The 20,732-nt window shown below is 33.9% G+C and overlaps 1 protein-coding gene across 2 annotated transcripts in view; it reads right to left on the reverse strand.

Annotated features, from left to right (window-relative positions):
• Positions 1-20,732, reverse strand: part of NOVA1 (NOVA alternative splicing regulator 1) — a 135,777-nt gene that overhangs the window by 2,208 nt on the left and 112,837 nt on the right. For both annotated transcript variants that reach the window (XM_021401909.1, XM_021401908.1), the window contains one exon: positions 1-868. This exon is cut by the window's left edge and continues 2,208 nt beyond it. In XM_021401909.1, coding sequence (XP_021257584.1) covers positions 1-868 — 868 coding nt within the window. The remainder of the gene's footprint in view (positions 869-20,732) is intronic.

The following is a 20,732-nucleotide window of genomic DNA, read 5'->3' on the forward strand; positions in this document are numbered from 1 at the left end:
ATTCTCCCTTTTTAGAGATCTGTATCCTTGCACCAGTCAACTCCTGGTATTCAACTAATGTTTTCCCTCCTTTTCCAAGTATTGCACCAACTAAGTTTTCTGGCACTGCTATTTCAACTACATCCTTTGATCCATCTGTGGATTTTTCTGTTCCTAGGATGGCACTGGCAGCTAGGGGAGAAGCAGCTCCAAAATATCCATTGGTTGCAGCAGTAGCAGCAGCCAGGCTACCTAATGCAAATGTCCCCGCCGTACCACCAGCAGTGCTGCCACTGGCTGAGGCTTCACTCGCATAGGTGGCCAACAAATTGGCTGCTGCTGCTGCTGGGTTGGCACTGGCAGCTGCTGCAGCCAAAGCCCCTGTAGCTGCTGCCTGACTTAGGCCTAAACCTAATGTATTGAGATTATATCCATAGCTGGCTAATGTATTAAGTGCAGAGGTGATGGCCACCAGGTCATTGCCTGTAAAGCCAGATAAAACTGCTGGAAAGGCTGCCACTCCAGCAAGGTTAGCATGTCCTAAAAGCCCTGCAGCAGCTGCAGCAGTTGGTAACACTTCAGCAGTGTTTGCATAAGGAGATCCGGTTGGATTGGAATTGGCCACTGGACCTGTGACATTGGCATAACTGATATTGAGACAGCTGCCACTCTGTGGATCCTCTTGTATCTTCTGGATGATAAGTTCGACAGCTTTTCGGTTTTGTTCAGGTTCTCCACTCACAGTGACAACCCTCTCTTGCAAGTTGATCCCATCAGGTTTCTGGGAAAGCTGCACCCAAGCCCCTGACTGCTCCATTATAGCCTTCACTGTAGCACCTCCCTTCCCTATTATCAGACCTGCTGTGCTGTTGGGAACTATAATCTTTACCTGTAATTAAAAAAAATATATATAAATAATACTTCTGCTTTGTGCATGAACACTACAATATTTTGCTACCCTATAAAAGGAAGGAAAAAATGAAGCAAATTAGTTAATATGTTTTTAAAAGAAAAGCTTAAAAAATTAAAAAGAAATACAGCTTATCAGGTTTTTTAATGCTCTGCATCTCTTTCAAATGTACAATACAAAGAATTAAAGAGAATAACAGGAAAATCATTAGTTGTTCTACAGAATATACTGCTTTCAGCATAGTACATTTCAGATAAAAGATTAAACAAATGCAGGTATTATTCTCATAAGAAAAGATTATCGTAGATTGTCTCAAGGTGACTGTTTTCATCTGATTCCTTTCTTTCCAGGCTAATGTTGCAAACCAAATTCTAAGACAAAATGCGTTTTGCATTCATTAGCTTCCCTTAAAAGATCTATAATGATGTAATAATAATTAAATAAACACTTGGTGAAAGCAAGTATAGCACAGTGTGGACAGATAAAATGGTTCATCTTGAATTGAACACAATCTTGATTGTTCAACCTATAACTCATATCAGAACACACAAGTTCATTACACAGTATGCTTTATTGTTATCCAGCCTATGAAGATGAAGAACAGTAGGAGAGTGTATCTAAATGTTGAAGATTTTGAAAAAAAAAATATGACATTTGTCCATCTTAAAATGTATAGCCAAATATTTTCAAACAAAGGGGATTTCCCTGTTAATCCCAACATTCCTCCTATTTAAACAAGTTTCATTAATGTCAATACATTTATTCCTCATTGACTTATTGCTATGAGTGAAGAATGACACCTATGATAAAAATTCAATGCATATCCTTATTATTCTTAGCTGTTTCTTTCAATATATATTCACAAAGTAGTCTTACGATTTTAACGTTTAAGGTACCATCTGATCCATAATATTGAATTAATATGATGTTTTACCTTTACAAAAATACGTTTTCAGTAACCTATTGATAATCATTCATCCAGGTTTTGTGGAGTATGTATGGAGGAATAACACTTACAAATTTGTCAGTCTTATTACCAAAATGCAATCTTGGCAACAAGTCAATAAAAAATACAGCTAAAATTTATTAGCAACATTCTCGTGTTACTTCATTACAAATTCAAGCTTGTTATGAAGTCAAGATAATTAGAAATAAAAATGCATGCCCTAGAAATAAGCTTTTTCTAATCAAAGCTAAAAAGCATTTGTATGTCCCACTTTCCTAGTATGTATATTAAAAAGTTTAACATACCATATTGCATTTTGCACTGAATTTTTTTGTAATGTATATTGAACCTTGCAATTTTCTTCAAGTTCTCTGACATTATAACAAAAATATTTTAAGGAATGAATAAAAAATATTAGGTGCAGTCTTATTGCAAAGGTAACATAAAAGTATGGTCTCAAAAAAAAAAAACAAAAAACTGTTAGCCCAAACCATGAGCTACGTAATCCTATAGAAAACATCTCAGTTTGTGAATATGCATTTTTAAGTCAGGAAAGGTCACAGTCATTTTAAAGTGAAGTTCAACATATTAGGTAACTTTGAGGTGCCCTTTTTTTCAATTTTCCTATTAGCAAAACAAAGAAACAATTTTTAGAACCAATATGTATGATCTAGAGACAAAATTAAGAAATTGCTAAATATAATGAATGCTGATATTTTTTACCAAATATATAGTTTAACTGACTCCTTTGACTTAGGGCATAGAAAGAATTTCATTGGGAGATTTTGACAACTGTAACTTGCCAGATCCTGCTTGGCTTCATAACTAATGTGCAGATTAAGTTAGGCATAAGTGCTTATGTAAGAAAAGAAGAAGAATGTAAGAACATAAGCAGGTATGAAAACAAATAATGGATTCAGAAAATAAGTAAAAACAAAATCCATATTCCTAACAAAATCAGAAAAAACTACCTGAAATCTTTCACAGATCTTTGATTACTGAAGCTGGGAATGTGAATTAAGTTGAGTGGTTTGAGAGGGCTCAAGTTACTGCTTTATTTGTCAGAGTTCCAGAGGTGCTGTTTAGTTTTATTTTTTCACTTTTAAGATATCTATGCAGTGAGTACCCTAATAATTTTGAACAAAATTATATTTAAAATCTTTTTTATGAAAATCTAGACTGAGCCACCACAGATGTACTACTATTTGCAACTATTTAACATTTTCTTGGCATTTAAGTTAGTAAAAAAAAGCCCTTGATTTTGAATTTTAACTTTCATTTGTATAAAAATATCCTTAAAGAACTACAATATCTTCCAAGCAATAACAAAGAAATTAAAAACAAAAAAAGCAAATAACAATACAAAAACAAACAAACCAATAATTTCCAAAGGACTACATGCCATTAATTTCCATTTTGAAAAAGTCTGCAATTGCTGTTTCAATCTCAAGCTCAGCAGAAATCTGAAATCTGACACTGGAAGTGGGCTGACACTAGATTTCACAGCACCATCAGTGCAAAGCTCTGGAGACAGATAATCTCATAACCAGACATATCGTTACAGAAGTAAACTGAGTACTTAATTTTAGGACAGCATTGTAGGACACACAATACTACAGATACATATGTTATATATATGAAAATCCAGGTCACTGTAATATGGCTGGGATTACTCTAAAAGACTGGTGTAGTCCAACACTATGACAGTTTAATTCAGACATAAAATGTAGGAAAAAGTATTTGTGCAAAATAATAATAATAAAAGTTATTTCAATAAGAAACTATCTGGCTCAACATCACAAAACTTCATTTGGTTCATCACTAAAAGCTCTGGTTGTTAAACAGAATTATCTGCCTAGTTATAGAGAAGATAAACATTGCTGTCCTTCCCTATACCCATCCACTCCCTCCTCGAAATTTTTTTCTACTCAGATCATGTTGCGTTTTGGAAAATAAATCTTGGCTTCACTGGATGCATGTAATACAATTTTTTTCTGCTTCTGAGAAATACAAATTCTAAATAACTATGCTAGAAACATCAGACTGTGTGTGTTTTAGCTAGCAACACTTTTGAACTGCTTCATTATAAGAATATACCACTAATATGCTTTCAAATACAAACCTGACGAGAGTGGATATTACATCAATTAACATATACCACAACTTTTAAAAAATTACAGGTATCTAAAAATTAAATAATATGCACAACGTATCTATTTTACACTAAAACATCACAGAAAATATATAAAATAATTCACTTTTAACAGAATATAAATGCAATATTATGCATTTTGCTTAAAACAGCAAGTAAAATCCTGCTCTTGCTGAAATGCATGGCAACATTTGTATTATGGTGAACCATTCAAACACAAAGTTCTGGTATTTGTAACAATTTCTTGAAAACATAATTTGAAAATTGAGATAATTATCTTAAAAAGTGAAACATACTTAGAATTTCTACTTAGGTCATATTAACCTTGATAACAATTCATCATTTTCCACCCATTTCCTGTATTTACTTGAATTTCCAAAGTTTACTTATTGGAATATCAATTCTTTAGGGCAAGCACTGGTTGCGTTGTATACTATATCTGTAACTAACAATACCGTTCTTGGTCCCAACTCCTATTATTCAAACAGAAATTGAAAAGCTAAGATGATCTATTTGATTTTGTTATCTGTACCACCATCAGTACATAAACACTGTACTCCCTGTCCAGCTGGGAAATCGGGCAGTATTCTTGCTCTCTTTTCACAGATAAGAAGTTCAGAAAGTGACTTGGATACAGAAATGAATAATCCAAATAGCATCCAGACTAAGTGCTCTGAGCTATCCAATAAAGACATCTTCGAGTATGCAGGAAGGTTAGGTTCATGTGCATGCTCCTGGCTATGTTGAAATTTATGCTGCAAAAAGGAGACTAAGTTGCCAAAGCAGTAATAAACAAGTTTAAAATGCACAATTAACTTGTTATTTTTTTTTTCAAATGCTGTGAGGTGGGGTGTAGGGGTAGAAGAAACTGCCTTTATCTCATGCTAAACAGATTTTGTGAAAATAATTGTAATCATGACAATTGCTTATTCACAAAGCAAATTAATTACTTCCACTGGCATCACCCTCATCCTTTCTGCATTATTCTAAGTACCATCAAAATCAGGCTCCGAATGTAATACTTCTCCTGTGAAAAGGTATTGAACCATACTAAGTAATTTCACTGCAATGTTTTCACTAACACATCACTCTTTAAAAAACCTTGACAAAAGCACAACAGTCCAAGAAACTGTGGTGCTTCTGAAGGGCTCAAACCTGACAGCAGTTTATTGCTCTCAGTTCCCACTGAAGTTAGCAGAGATCTGATGAAATTCTGCACTTAGAGGAAGATGCTTGATACTTGAAGGATCTCAATCTTTATGTTCTGAGGACATAATTCAAGTTGCTCTAACTCACCATCACCATTTCACACTACAAAAATCCTAGACTCCTGAACTGTTCATCATCTAATTCCTCAATCCTTCTCCTTTTATTGACAGCCCACTTGCATAACCCCCTGTTACACATGTCCCTGACATTACAAGTCCTCTGATTTGCTGAACTAGAAGTCCTCACTCAGTCCTGGGAGCTGAATGCTAGATGTCCAGAGATCATTCTATGCCACTTCGCATCCCTTCCCTTACGCTGCAAAGAAATAATCCGCGCTAAGCAGCAATGAGTGTGTATCCACACACATAAAACATCATTCTGGTGAGCAGAACCATCACCAAACCTGCATTACTATCCATGCTAAAATCTCATGTCCCTTCTCCCCCATCCTCATTTCCGCTCCTCTCACATAAACATTTCCAAGTGCCTACAGTGAGTTCCCCAGACCCTGTACTTCTTCTGTTTACCACCTTATTCTGAAGACATATAAGCTGGTTACATTCTCTCTTCTCACAGCCTTTGGAGGTGGGACAAAGGCAACTACAAAAAGATTGTGTGAAGAAGACTAATTGTATTACAGGAAGAAATTAGATGCTACTTTGTACCTTAGTACAATGCACATCTTTGTTCTAGTTTTTGTTATTGAGATGTTCTTCTCATCACAATTAGTAAATATACTTACAATATTTTCTGCATATGTTTTACTTGCTATTATTGCAAGATGAGTTTCATTTTTTTAATTTCTCTATTTGCTTCTTTTTGGTATCCCTGTCTTCATAACTAGTATTTCTTCAAAGTCCGTTAAAATTAATCACAGAATCACAGAATTGCAGGGGTTGGTTACTCAGGTTACTCAGTCTTTCCTCATACAGGAGATGGTGCAGGTCCTTAATCATCTTTGTGGCCCTCAGCTGGACTCTTTCTAGGAGATCTCTCACTTTTTTCAACAGTAGACCCCAGACCTGGAAACAGTATTCTAAATGTGGCCACACCAGGTCAGAGTAGAAGGGGAAGATCACCTCCCTTGACCTGCTGGTCACGCTCTTTTTAATGCATCCCAGGATACCTTTGGCCTTCTTGGCTACAAGGGCACACTGCTGGCTCATAGCCAACTTGTCCTCCACAAGAACACCCAGGTCCTTCTCCACAGGGGTCCTCTCCAAAAGACCATCCCCCAGCCTGTACTGATGCATGCGGTTATTCCTTCCCAGGTGCAAGACTCTACACTTGCTTTTGTTGATCCTCATCAGGTTCTTTCCCGCTCAACACTCCGGTCTGTCCAGGTTATATTGAATGGTAGCACAACCTTCCGGTGTGTCAGCCACTACCCCCAGTAATGTACCATTAGCAAACTTGCTGAGGGAGGACTCTACCCCTTCATCCGGGTTGCTGATGAAGATGTTGAATAAGACTGGACCCAGCACCGAGCCCTGAGGAACACCATTAGTTACAGGCCTCCAACCAGACTCTGCCCTGCTGATGACCACCCTCTGAGCTCTGCCAGTCAGCTAGTTCTACATCCACTTCACCGTCCACTCATCTATCCCACACTTTCTAAGTTTCATAACAAGGATGTTGTAGGAGATGGTGTCAAACACCTTGCTGAAGTCAATGTACACAACATCCACTGCTTTCCTCTCATCTACCCAGCGAGTGATGACCTCATAGAAGGATACCAGGTCCACTGAAAGAAACATTTACTGCAAGCAAAACAGGTCCTACCCAAGTTAAAAACATACAAGATATCTAAAAACATAAAGAGTTAGAATAACAGTGCAAACGGATAATCTAAAATCTGTATTTGTACCTGCCCCTAAAATGGAGCAGGAATTTGGACTATCTGATTCCCTCTCCACTATTTATCACCAGTGTTTATTTTGTGAGCTGCATTGTTCACGGTATTAACCTTAAAACTTTGGAACCAAACTGGAGAAAGATTTAGTACATGAAAGAATATTACATTAATTTATTCTGCAAACATTTTTGCTTTATCTTAAATCTAGAACTTTTTGAAATTAGTATTTTATACTAAATCTTGACTCATCATTACAACAAAAAAAGGACTTTTCAATTTTCTTAGATGCAATGTAGTTATGCTGCTGACCATTTCAAAATACAAACATGAAGATTTGTAATAAATATGTAATTTGGAATGCAAACAACTCACAACAAGGAATTAAGAAATCATGTTTAAACAAACAAAAAAATTAGCTGGCTTCTGTTTTAGTTTTCTCACTGTTGTGCTCTAACACACAAATAGAAAGGCTATCTTCTCTCAGAAGCAGTTTCTACTAAATGTGTGCACGTGCAAGCTGTATATGCAGAGTGGATAAATATTAAAACTGTGCTGTTTATGCAGGTGGTTGATTTTATGAGATTACCTAGTTGTGTAGAAACTACTTAAAATTTACAGACAAAAGTCAATGACTAGTGTCTTAGACCTCATGAAAACAAATTTCAGAAGTATTTGAATGGAATAAACTGAATTTTCCACAAATTCTCTATAATGCATAGTTTTAAGAACACAGGGAAGAAACTTTTTTTTTTTTTCAGTATAGCATAAAAACAACTCTCCATATTTCATGCATTAATATTTCATGAGTTTCAAATCACATTTGCAGGAAAGTGCAATGCATTTTGAGTAGTTTCATTTATACTTCTCACTTTTTTATAATTAAAAAAAAAATAAGATGGTTACATACTGAATTACACAAGAGCAAAAAATCGTAACTTTTTACTCAATTGCAGAGTATGACAAAGACACAGAAAATAAGATATATATACTGTTCAGATGAAACATCTTTTAAGAAGACAGAAAGCAGGATTACTAACTACTCTGTTCAGTAATGTTTGAATGACACCTTAAAGTGGCAGCAGAATGTTAACTCTATTCTGTAGCTAAAATTAAAACAGATTTATTTATCCCCTAAAATCTTCCTGTGATTTTTTTTTAAATTTATTTTTTCTCTACATTTGCTGTGTGGTGTTCTGTGAACACCTGCTAACATTCCATGACACACAAGGATGGTTAGCTTAAAAGAATGAACTGAGCAGTAATTTGGGATGCTTTTAACTGAAAGACATTGTGTAGTTATAATGTAACATCATTACCAGAACTGCTGAAAAGACACTTCTCAGTATAAAATAATATACCAAGAAAGTGTAGATAAGTGTACATACTTTTAAAAAGAAATCCATATCTCTTGGCATCAAGAAAACTCCTACAGTTTTGAATTAAACAAGATCTATCCTAAAAACTGATAAAACCTACTCCAGATTCCTGAAGGAATTGACCTTCATGACTGAATTTGGGGCACAGGTGATGTTTCCTTTTTTATGCTTTCCCAGTCACAAAAACTACAGATGTTACTATGGTTTCTCAAGGCTATTAACTCATTGCTTAAAGAAGCACTGTAGACTGCTTTCTTGGAAAATCTTCATGCAAAAGAAGGTAAATACTTAAACGACAAGGACTTTTCTACACTTCTCAAGAGAATCCCTGTATCCATTAGCTTCACATGTGCTCCTCAGTACCACAGCAGTCATAAACTTGCTATGAATGATATTCCGTATTTTAACTGGACACCTGACACTTGATGAGAGCAATTATTCGGAGAAATCCTATGTTTGAATGATGCAGTAGATCTGACAAGATATTAATAGCAAATCTTGAAGTCAAGTTTGATGGTCAATCAAGTGTCTGTACTGACATTTGATCAAGTGTCAATACAGAGACACTTAGGAATTAATTTCCCGTTACTTCAAGGAGATTTAGGCTACCAAATTTTTTTATGGTTGTGGATCTGTAAGTCCAAGACAAGCCTAAGTGTGTTAATATGTATGGCTTTAGCTACAACAGAAATTTTCAACATGAGTATGCAATGTTAAGCATTAGATAACCTCATATTTACTCATTTCATCTAACAGTGCTTAAGTTTCATTATAAGCTTTGATAAATATGAAAGGATATTATTTTGCGCTTCCAAAAAAAAAAAAAAACCTTCCAAAAAAACCACCCAGAAAATTATATAATGTAGTTATTTAACTTAGTTCAATTTAGAGAAAAAAAAACCAAAACAACACAATTTCAGTACGTTGAAGCTGACTGAAACCTGAAAAGAGGGCAAAGCTTAAAAACAGAACTTAGAAATTAATATTAATTGTCTGGCTTTGCTGACCAGATTCTTAAATTTATTTAGGATTTAAATCCAAATTTAAATCAAAATCACATTCCAAGATTTGAGGTAAGTATGGTCAAAAACAATTTCTGAAAGCTGCATTTAAAATTAATCTTTCCATTGCACTAGACAGGATGTAAGGATGCTAGCACTTCTGAGCTGCTGGTCATCCTTGTCAAAGGTGATTTTTACAAAAATATGCTATACATTCATTCAGCAATTCACAAAATTTAGGTTTTCAACACTATACCATCTGCAGGAGTCTTCTCTTTTCAAAACTATGAAAATACTATACTCCAGCAGAATCATTTAAATTCTATGACACAGAAAAGAAGGATTCATAGAAACTCCTAAATCCTTATTTAGGCTTGCATGTTTGGGAAACCCAATAGCCAAACAACCGATTTAGACAACTCAAAAGAAATTTCCTAAATTCAGGCACTCATTTGAAAAAGTGATGAAATTCTTAGCCTATTTTGAATTATGGCTGCGTGTCCATGCCCTTTTTCTTGAATATACCCTTAACAATATTATTAACAAAGAATTTGTGAATCACTGATCAGAGGTATAATCACTGCGTAAAAACTTATTCCTTCTCAAAAGTTTTCATGTAAACTATTTTAATATGAAAAAGAAGAGTTCAAGGGTACCTTGTCAGGTCTAGACATGGATCTGTAAAGACAAAATGTTTTCCTAAGAGCCATATAAATACAAATTTTTCTCATTAGATCTTTGACTTAGTAAACATAATTTTTCCTTGAGATATAAAAATATACTAAGATGGTAGAACTGAATATTTTTTAAAAGGAGGACAAAATGTATAAAAATCAAACTAGGAAAACAGACAAAAAAAAAGAAAAATACTTATTACAATTAATAATAATATAAGATTTGATGCAAAAAAAATTGCAAAAAAAAAGAGTTGCTCTAAAACATGAATTGTAAATACATGAAATAAATCCCTAATCACCTGAAAATGACTAATACACATATTTTTAAATCTATTTATATACCATATCTATACTTCTACATATGACTCCATACTACTTGGTGACTTTTGGCAAAGCAGTCCTATCACATTTAGTATCTAGCCAACCGTTCCAGAAGACATACAGAACACAGAAGCTACATATTCAGCAGCGTATTTTTAAATCATTTGTTCACAATTCAGTTGATACTAAGGAACAATAAGGAAAAAAAGAAAAATGCAAGCAAATGAGTCCAGATGGAAGGAATGCACATATTATTACTCTACGCAGCCAAAGTGAATGAAACCATCCCTACTATTTGCCATATCTTAGAATCTTAGAGCTGCAATAATGTCAGACATGAGTGTGCTCATACATATAAACAAATGGAAGCCTTCTGCATTACAAGATTGCGGAAGAAAAGAACAGTTTGTTACAAATTTCTGCCCTTAACAGTATGAATGAATATATATAGTATGGCTTTCAGCTAGGTGAGATCTTTTCTATTCAGTCCATAGTTACACATACAGAGGTAAGAAAAGACACAAGAGGACATTTTTAATGACATATCCTGACCTAACTTTGCACCAGTTTTGCATGTGCTCTTTTCTCACAGATAACAAAATTGTAAAGTAAGATGAATGATAAATCTTATAGCTTCACCAACGAAAACACAAGAATGGAATGATAAATTACTTGCTACATCTGTAACAAATGTTGCAAATACCATCCAATGTAAGTGATAGAAAAGGATCACACCATAACTAAATGAACACCCTTAGATTTTTGTGAGCCATAAAATAAAATAATAATAAACTCTAACATATCCTTCTACATTATTAAGTCCCTGGCGTAACTCTTAGAAAAAGAAAGAAGGGGAGATGTGAATTAAAGTCATGGTAGACACCCCATAAATGTCTCAGCTCAGCCAAAACAGGAGGCTCTCTGATCTGCAGATTGTTCTGTCTAGTGTCGCTGTTTTTCAGAATGAATGCGTTGAAAAATGGCAAGAAATTCAGCCTAGGCAAAATGCATCTGGTCTTCCTAGGTGAACAATTCTTTGTAGCATTAATGGCCAGATCCTACTCATTGACTGAAATGACTACTCTGCACACCTAGCTTTGCAACAGATAACTAGCAGCAGAGGCTTGATCCCTTCTGTACTGAGTATAGAGTAACTACTAAAATAATGATTTTGTATAGCGAGAACTACTCAATGAATTTTTCAGGAAAGCAATCTCAAAGACATCATTTGAGAATTGCTTTCAAATGAGAAAGAACGTAAAGAACACAAAGATAAAACAATATTTAAATAATCATATTTCTTTAGGTCATAACAATACTAATTTCCAGAAACTTCTATTACAAAAAGAACAGCTTCATTACTGTACTACTACAGTAGTGCATAGCCTTGTAATGCTACAGAATTTTCGCCCCAGAGGCTGATGCTATGTCCCCGACAAGGATCAGAGACAGAACAGAATGAGGTAATATCAAGCTGTTAGTCTAGGGAAATATACCTACAGATAAGTTAAGTACTGGTTTAGAACTTAACATTCACCCCAGTAATTCTGTGTGTACATGACTAATTTATATGCACATATACATTCTGATTTACCCCTTACAGACTTTTAGATAAACATTTTTAACCAAGACAGGCATCTGGGAAGCAGTGACTATTACTGGGAAAGAAAATGAAAGAGAAAAAGAGTACTGGAATAGGTGGAGGAAATGAATTAAATTAACAATTATTTGAGTAAATAGAAAGAATGATCAATAGGTGCTAAGATAAATCAGTTAGGTAAGTCAACCTAGCTTATCAATAAAAGCTATAAATTCAAGAGACAGTTGAGTGTAGAACTCCATTGTGAAGATCCCGGATTCACATTCAGTTTGGCTTACTGGGGAAAACTGTATACATTTATTACTGAATCACATATTTGCACAGCATATTGTCTCCATACGTTAGTGCTCCTGGCTATATTTCTCCTACAGTAAGAATCTGTGGAGCCAAATATAAGTAAAGACATATCTCTTGAATAAGAGATTAAACTCAAAAGCAATTAACAAATTTTGAGATTCAATTATGCATTACAAAAGTGAGGCACAAGCAACACTTGAATACAGATACCTTAGACATCTTCATAATTTTGGCTAGTTGATGTAAATATCCACATGGCAAAAAAAAAATGACTTCCTAAACAAAATGAAGTAGTAAGGCACAAATGTTATATACAGCTGTACTTATGTGTAAACATCACACATTTTTATATATACATTACATGTGTGTAATTATGTGTGCATTAACTTTGAAGAGCATGTTCTTAAGAATAAGTTGGGAGTTGCATACTCATAATTTGGATTTACAACTTTTTTATCTTTTTAAAGGTACACTGAAAAAGTACTCACATCTACTACTGCCTCAGCGACAATGAACAATATACACATATTCTTCGGTTTCCACGGATTCCATTTTTTTTTTTAATTTTGAAAAAACCTACCAACAAGTATAAATTTAAAAAAAATTAAAAAGTCAATATACTTACTAGTTACTTTTGATTTCATAAGACTTCAAAAATTATTTATCATCTCAGTTTATATAAAGCTGCACACAACCTGAATTACTTCTTATTAATGTACTATGGAACATTATTGCCAGAAATTAGCTTTATTATTTTCAATGGTAAAAAAGACTTCAAATTAAAATATTCCTTTACGATTTTTGAAATGATACAATATTTTTAGTGACATTAAAAACACTGATTTTGCTGAGATGTCCCAACTGACAGCTTTATACCCTATTATTTCACTTTCAGGATTTTTCTGTCCTACAAAACATAATTCAAACAGGTCAAAAAGAAAGGCTTTCTGTGACAGTAGTGTATACACTGCATATAGCCAATTAGTCTTCACTGTAAGTGTTCGGGAGAAGTGTAGCATAACTTACTAATTAATTTTGACAAAATTAAGTAGGGACTGAGTCTCTTAAGTGCTTAAGTATAAATGAACTACAACCTTAAAATTTGTTTAACAAAGAGCTAATTATGTCATATCTTTCTGTTTTTAGAACAGAGCGAGATAATACTTGTTTTGGACAACACACAATTAACATTTTAAATATAATACCATCAACAGTCTTCAAAGACTTGTATATCTTTAAAAGTGATTTCTTGTTTTTACACCACTAAATTATACATAAGCAGCCATTTACATATGATGTGCAAGAAACTGTATTTTGCTTCAGTACTTGTTACTAAAGAATGTCATTAATCACTGTTCAGTCTATTCCATACATAAATTTTATTCCATAAAACACTAACACTTCTAAAAGGAGCTTAAATGGACACTACATTTCAGTGTCTCATGGGTAAGGAGCAGCTGTTAATTTATCATCAAAATTATTCCAGTTACTAAGAATAAAATGAAATGTATTAAAATATCCTTACTGCATTTACCATTTTGGTTAAGGGAAATATAACAATAACCATAATGAGGTGGGAGGCATGGATATCATGTATTAGGTTAGTAGAAATATGAAGTAAGTCACACTGCAGTTAAATAAATAAAAATTTAAAGCATACTTTACTAACCCCATCCAAACATTATGCTCCAACTTCAACTGAAAGAATAATTTGTCATGTAGAAGTTTATAATTGCTGAATAATGTAAGAAAAAGGAAGAGGACAGAAATACTCTCATAGGCAAACCACATTTGCTTAGATGTCATTTGAGAAGCAAGTGAAAGAAAAATGACAAACATGCCGTACCCACTCTATATGTCCAAATGCTCAAGTCTACTAAATACTAAAATTAAAATTTACATCACTGGGATATAAAAGAACACTGGACTCTGTCCCTGGGCATTTCTATGGAAGCTTATGATAGTCTGTGGTCATGATTTTCTACTGCTCCACTCTTTGCAAGATCAGAATAACTGAGGAAGTTACTGACTCTAGATTTACTAACAGGAAACCGAAAACCTAATTTATTAGAAAAAAAAAAAGCAAAAGAAACAAGTGTGAAAAGAACTTCAGACACAAAACTAAGGGAAAATACTGCTTCTGAATAAGATGAAGTCGCATACTGTTTTGAATGCAGGGTGAAACACGTTAACAGCTACTGACTATCTGAAGTTTGAGATGCTATGTTACAGATAAAGGCCTCAATAGATGCGCCTTATCCTCTGTAAGAGAAAAACCATTCCACCACTTATTCCTTGTAGCACAGTATATCAACAAGATTGTTTTCATGACTTGTGCACAAAATGTTTTTTTTCATTTATACCAGGAAGGCGCCTACTTCCATTGGTGGGTTTATCTCACATACATCTACAACTCTCACTGCCTGCTGAGTTCTCAAAACATGCAAAAGGCAGATTCTATCTGCAAGAAAGTACAGCGCATTGCTGTAATATTCCTACAAACAAGTTGGGAAAATGATGTTTTAGATAGCACAAATAAAAAAATTATTATTGCATGTGCAGTGCAGGATCTTATTTTCATGCAGAGACTTCATAATAAAGCTAGGCCCAACAATGCCCACATATCTCTCAGAAAAATGTGGTATTGACTTGTCTTCTCCATGTTCTGCGCTGTCCAGTATCTGTCTGGTGTGACAATAAGCTTTGTAATCTCAATGTCTCTTTCTACATTCTTATGCAACTCTTGATCATATAAATTTTGAACTCCATAAGAGCTGTTAGGATCTACAGGAATGCAATTGGCAGATCATTAAAGACATCCAGCAAATAGTATGTCAGCAATGTTCAGAGTGTCAGTCATGAGAAAGCAACATTTTTCCCCACGGTTCATGAATACTTCTAAAAACACTTCCTCTACAGTCAGAAAGGAACAATGAACAGTGAACCCTAAACTTGCTCTGTGGGAGAGAGTATGAGGAAAGGAATCAAGTAAAACAATATAAAAAAATATGAACTACTTATTACCTATGTAGTTGTCCAAAGGGGAAAATACAAAACAGGCAAATAAAGAAAAAAAAATACTGATTTACATATAGGATTTTTAAAAATTACTTTAAAAACTTTATTGTATCTAAGAATGTTTAATCCATAATTATTTAAGTTGACATTGTGAGCAGAAGCTCTGATCTCAGATACTGCAAAATAATGTGAAAAAGTGGTACTAGAACAAGAGAAATATGATAAAAGTCATGTATTAATCTGAGAACCAGAAAAAAAAATTCTACAGTTAGTCTAAGGAGTATATGTTAATTCTACTTTTAGTTTGGCAATGAAATGAAGAGTTTCAGCTGAACAGAAGCAGGAAATTTTACCTTTGAGGCACTGAAACCTCTACCGGAGTCTTCTCACTTGTACAAGGGAATAAGTCTCCCTAGCACTTTCTCAAACATTACTCATTATTTGCTGTCCACAGTGTGCCATAGTCAACATGTAATCTAAAAAGGAACTGTCATTTTATTAAACAAAAAGTTCACTTTACAGAGATATGAATTTACAATCCACAAAAATATCTATAAATCTAGAATATTAACAGATTTTTACACTGCAAAGACAACTGTTTTTCCAACTACTGCAGGCACGTCCATTTAATATTGTTGCAACGCACAATGTTAAATGGGGAGTCAAAATTATTACTGGTTCAGTCTACAAAAGAACACCAAATATTGAGTAGAGATCAGATGTCAAAGTTCTTGCTGAAATGTAACCAGAAAAATATCCTATTTTGAGAAATTCTGTGAAGAATTTTTCTGTTGGTAACAAAAATACACTGTAAGTTTGGGATCCTTCCAGAAAAAGACAGTAGAACATATGCAAATTACACAGCCTATTGCTTGTCTCTATTCCCTTAAACATTAAGACTGGGTTTTTACAGTTATCAACAAAGCTACTTGTGAATAAAAAATGGCCTGGTATCAATTAGAATATTTATTATTATTAAATTTTAGAATCCAGTGTACTAAATTCTTCCAAGATGTGTCTGTTACTGTTGTAAGTGGAAACCAGATCCCATCTTTGGGATGCAAGTAAAATGACTGTACTTATCAATGATCAATCCAGCAGGTTGAAAAAGGTTAAACTGCTATTTGTATTTTCTCACTGTGAACTACCACTGCACGTATTTCTGCCAATCCTGTTACACTAGGAACAACTCTATACTTCTACAGCACCTTTTATAAAAACACTAAATAACTTCATATTGACTTTACTTTTAAATACATGGTATTGAGGTTTGGAAAATCAAATGATACATCCAGCATCAGTCAAACTGTGAGAGATCTAAAAATAAAACATGTTTTCAATACCACTGTAACAAATTAAATCAAAATAAGAGAATTAGAATTAGCTAAACATTCAAGTTAAAATATCAAAGACAAAGTACCTTGGATAACTTTCACAGCAAATCATCATAAGCAAATAAAGATAGTATCTGGATGGCCTGCAGGAGCTATCTAGTATTCTGAAATCATACTTAAAATGATCTATTAGCACTTCAAGATTTATACACTGAGAGTTTCAGTTTTGTACAAACGTTTTGTACTTTGTTCAAAGTCCCTGTCCTGATAATTAAAACAATGTTTTCTTTATTATTTCTTCTTCCATCTGCTAAAACAAATCAGATATTAAATGAGATAGGTTAATCAGTTCTTTAAAAGCCACGAGTGCTGTACTTGCTGGGCACAGGCAGTACCAAGAAAATTGGCTCAGTCCCATAATGTACAAAGATTTGAAAGTATTATTTATTATAGGTACTGCAGGAAGCAGATGAAATAGATATACTCCAAAAAAACCTATGAATCTTGAGAACTGTATGCAGTATACAAAATGATAAGATATTTTCAGGTGAAAAACATAGGGCATAATTTAAAAAATGTGAATAGCCTGGGACAAAATAGTGCTTAAAAAAAATTTAAAAAGTTTATAGTAAGTTCATGACACAAAGTTTGGAATAAGCCTATTAGTGAGTTTAAGCTGGTCTAAACTGTAAAGGAAGGAGAGAGTAGCTGTACCCATCCCTCTTTTGACTTATCTTTAAGTGTGAACATCCGTTTTGGCCTTCTACTCTTTGACAGCCAGGAGGTAATCAATATCAAAATTAGGGAAAAGGGAAGGACTGGAGAAGAAAGCATGTAAGGGTTTGCAATTGCACTTACAGGTGTACATGAAATAGATACAAAATTTAGCCTTAGATCACTTGTGTTTACCTCTAAAATAAGTCACATCAGAACAAGAGACAGATTAGGAAAAACGAACTTGTAAACAAAGGAAAATCATATGTAAAGAGTTTTATTATAGAAATGCTTGCCTATTTTCAATTATTTTAAGTATTAACATCTGTACCTTTCCCAGGTAGCAAAGAAGGAAAAAAAAGCATGTTCTATGTGATGTTTAAGTTACTATTTAACAATTTGGAAAGGAAATTCCCATCTGAAGTGTATTGCAGAAAAGTAAAATTGATTTCAGGTAAACAAAAGTAACGCTATATTCTGCCAGTTTCACAGGTGCTAGAAGAACAGATTCACCACTGTAGTCATATGTGAACGTTTTCTTATAAAAAAAAAGCTGTCATGAGGGGATAGTGCTAAAGTTCACGGTCTATAGGTACAGGAAGATTCAAGTTGTTCTCTTCAGTGATTGATAGGTACAGAGGAGGAAAAAAACACAGCACTCTATTTGAAATGTATTCTGAATGTCCTTAATTCTATTCCATCTTTGATTCTTCCTTACTGGAAGTTTCCACTGCGTTAATTTATATTGTGGACAAATGTCCAAGGAAGTTGTACCAAAAAATAAATTAGACATTTGCAACAATAATATTGACAGGTGCATATTTTCCTGGAAAAAAAAAACAAAGAAAAATGCTCCCCATGCATAGGTCTCTGTCGCATTCATGGGAATTCAGCATAGCACAACATGACAGATCTGAAGGGAGAGTTTTATCCACTATAAATGACTGATTTAGAGACTATCATCCTCCTACCAAGGATGATACATCATGCAGTTTCATGATCACTGAATTTTTCAAAATAAAAAAGAATAAAAATTCAACAAAAATTGAAATTGCCCTAAAAGGGAGTTATGAATTCATCTAGATAGAGGCAAATCAAGTCATTAAAAGGAAGATGTAATATAAGCTAGATTTCCTGCCTAGTGTCCTCTGATTTCTGCTGACAGAAGTTTTCTCTTGTGGTAAAAACCATGCCTAGAAATTGCTCTGTCCACTATGCAAACCCTGTCAGAAGAAAACAACTGATGTACTGGTACAGTGGGAAGGATCACATCATCATGTAAGCTTATCCACACACATCCTCAACAAGTCTCTAATTGCAATGACTCATGGGGAGTCCTCCAACTCAGAAATCTCACTCCAACAGCAAACAATTTCTAGCAGTACTAAGTATTGCTTAAATGTTGCATAACCACTTTGTTAATCTTTAATATAAAATACGGTCTTGTCATGATTAAAAAATTATAGAAAATTGAATGATCTCAAGTTGGACGTGCTATTATATACACAGAGCAGGCTGTGCTGTGAATTTATCTTTCACCTTAGCACTAAATTTCCTGACTTCTATCCAGTTAAATAAGCTCCTTCAAATTACCTTTATATAACATTTGGTGAGGAAATCCACACCTGAGCAGTTATTTTCTATTAAGAATCATCATACCTAGCCATTGATCAAAACAAATTTGTTTTGTTCTCTCTTAGTCTCCTATTGGTTACTTACTTGACTACGGACAGGTTTTAGATTACCGTGTTGGAGCCTATTTTCATGTCACAGCCGCAGTGCAGATACTCGTCGACATACTGGTGCAGAATACTAATCACTACTACAGTCTAGGAACAATTGCCAGCTACATCACTTATCACAAGCATGAACAGAAAAGCCTTAAATGCCTTATCATGTGCTTTGTGCTTACTGCTGAAATGGTTAGAAGCCACTAGGAAATGCAAGCTGGGATAAAATAATTATAAACCAGTAAAGATTTATAAGGTTAATGATAAATGCATTTCAAAAAGTCACTTACAGAATGTATAACTCTTTTTCATTTATACAATTTTAATGCAGCTCAAAAGAGGTCTTGGTTATTTCTATGAAAACAGAGCTGCATATGAGTTAGGGATAAAATGCATTAACAGATATAATATGGGATACAAACAGTATACAAAGCATATACTTCTCTCTTAGTTAGGATATTACAGCTATTTCACCTGAGAAAAATCCCATATAACAATTTTTTTGTAAAGATGTATATTTTTAGCTATTAAAAGACATTTAAGGTTAATATGATATACTGTACTTTTGATCATTCATAGAACAGATGCAACCTAGATACCTCTCTGATGCTAATTAAACAGCCAAATAGGATTTTCTGTTAAATAAAAGCACACATTCCTTTATCTCTCAGTAATGATCATCAGGCTAAAGTCGCTTTTAAAAAAAAGGTGGGAAAAGACAGAACAGAAAGAAAGAGCACTTTTTAAAAAGATCTATTTGTTCACCATTTTCAAAACCTTCTAATTAAAACGCACAAAACACTAAAATTAAGAGGGAGTGCATAAAGACTGAACAGAGTAGACTGTTCATAAAATATCCCTAGTTGTTGGCAAAGATTTTATATTTGTCATTTAATGATGATGAAGCCAAACAACTGTTGCTGGAATGGAAGAAGGCTGATGAAGAAGGTTTTCAAATTGAAGTGAAGGATATCACAACATACAGTGTTCTTACTTCTACCTGTACTGTTTCTCTCTAAATTTCATTACTTTCTGTATTAGATGCCCCTTTCAACAGCTGCTCACGTGTTGATCAGAAATGTGATATATTGCTTTAATATGCTTTGTCCTGTTAAATTGTTTGTTCATACAGACAAAAAGTTCTAAACAGTTCACAAAATATCAGAGAATCAGTAATTAGTATCAGTGTTAACTTCAAGAGGAAATTAGCTTGTTTTGAAGAAAATTTTGCTGGTATTTGACCTAATATGTGGAAGGTCCGATAGAAGCATTCAGCTAACTTAAACAGAGCCTGTCTTTTAAAAACTGTTAGCATTAACTGAATACTACATTATTTGAACACAAAATTCATTAAGTTTAACAGCACGTTAAAAAACTGAATAAGATATTTATTAAGCATGAATCAGTTCTAAATAGAATAGTATGAAGTAACTTAACAATTTTCGTAAAAAAGGAGGATACACAACCATAATGATTTGTGGACATAATGAAGTGGACATGTGTTTTTGTTTTTCTTTTTCTCAGTTAAAAGAGATACAAATGAGTGTAATTAAAATTGCGCTAAAAGTATAGTTTATGATTTTTAAAAACAAGATGAGAAAATTAGTCAGATT

This window comes from Numida meleagris, chromosome 6 (genome assembly GCF_002078875.1).
Source record: "Numida meleagris isolate 19003 breed g44 Domestic line chromosome 6, NumMel1.0, whole genome shotgun sequence".
Classification (NCBI taxonomy): Eukaryota; Metazoa; Chordata; class Aves; order Galliformes; family Numididae; genus Numida; species Numida meleagris.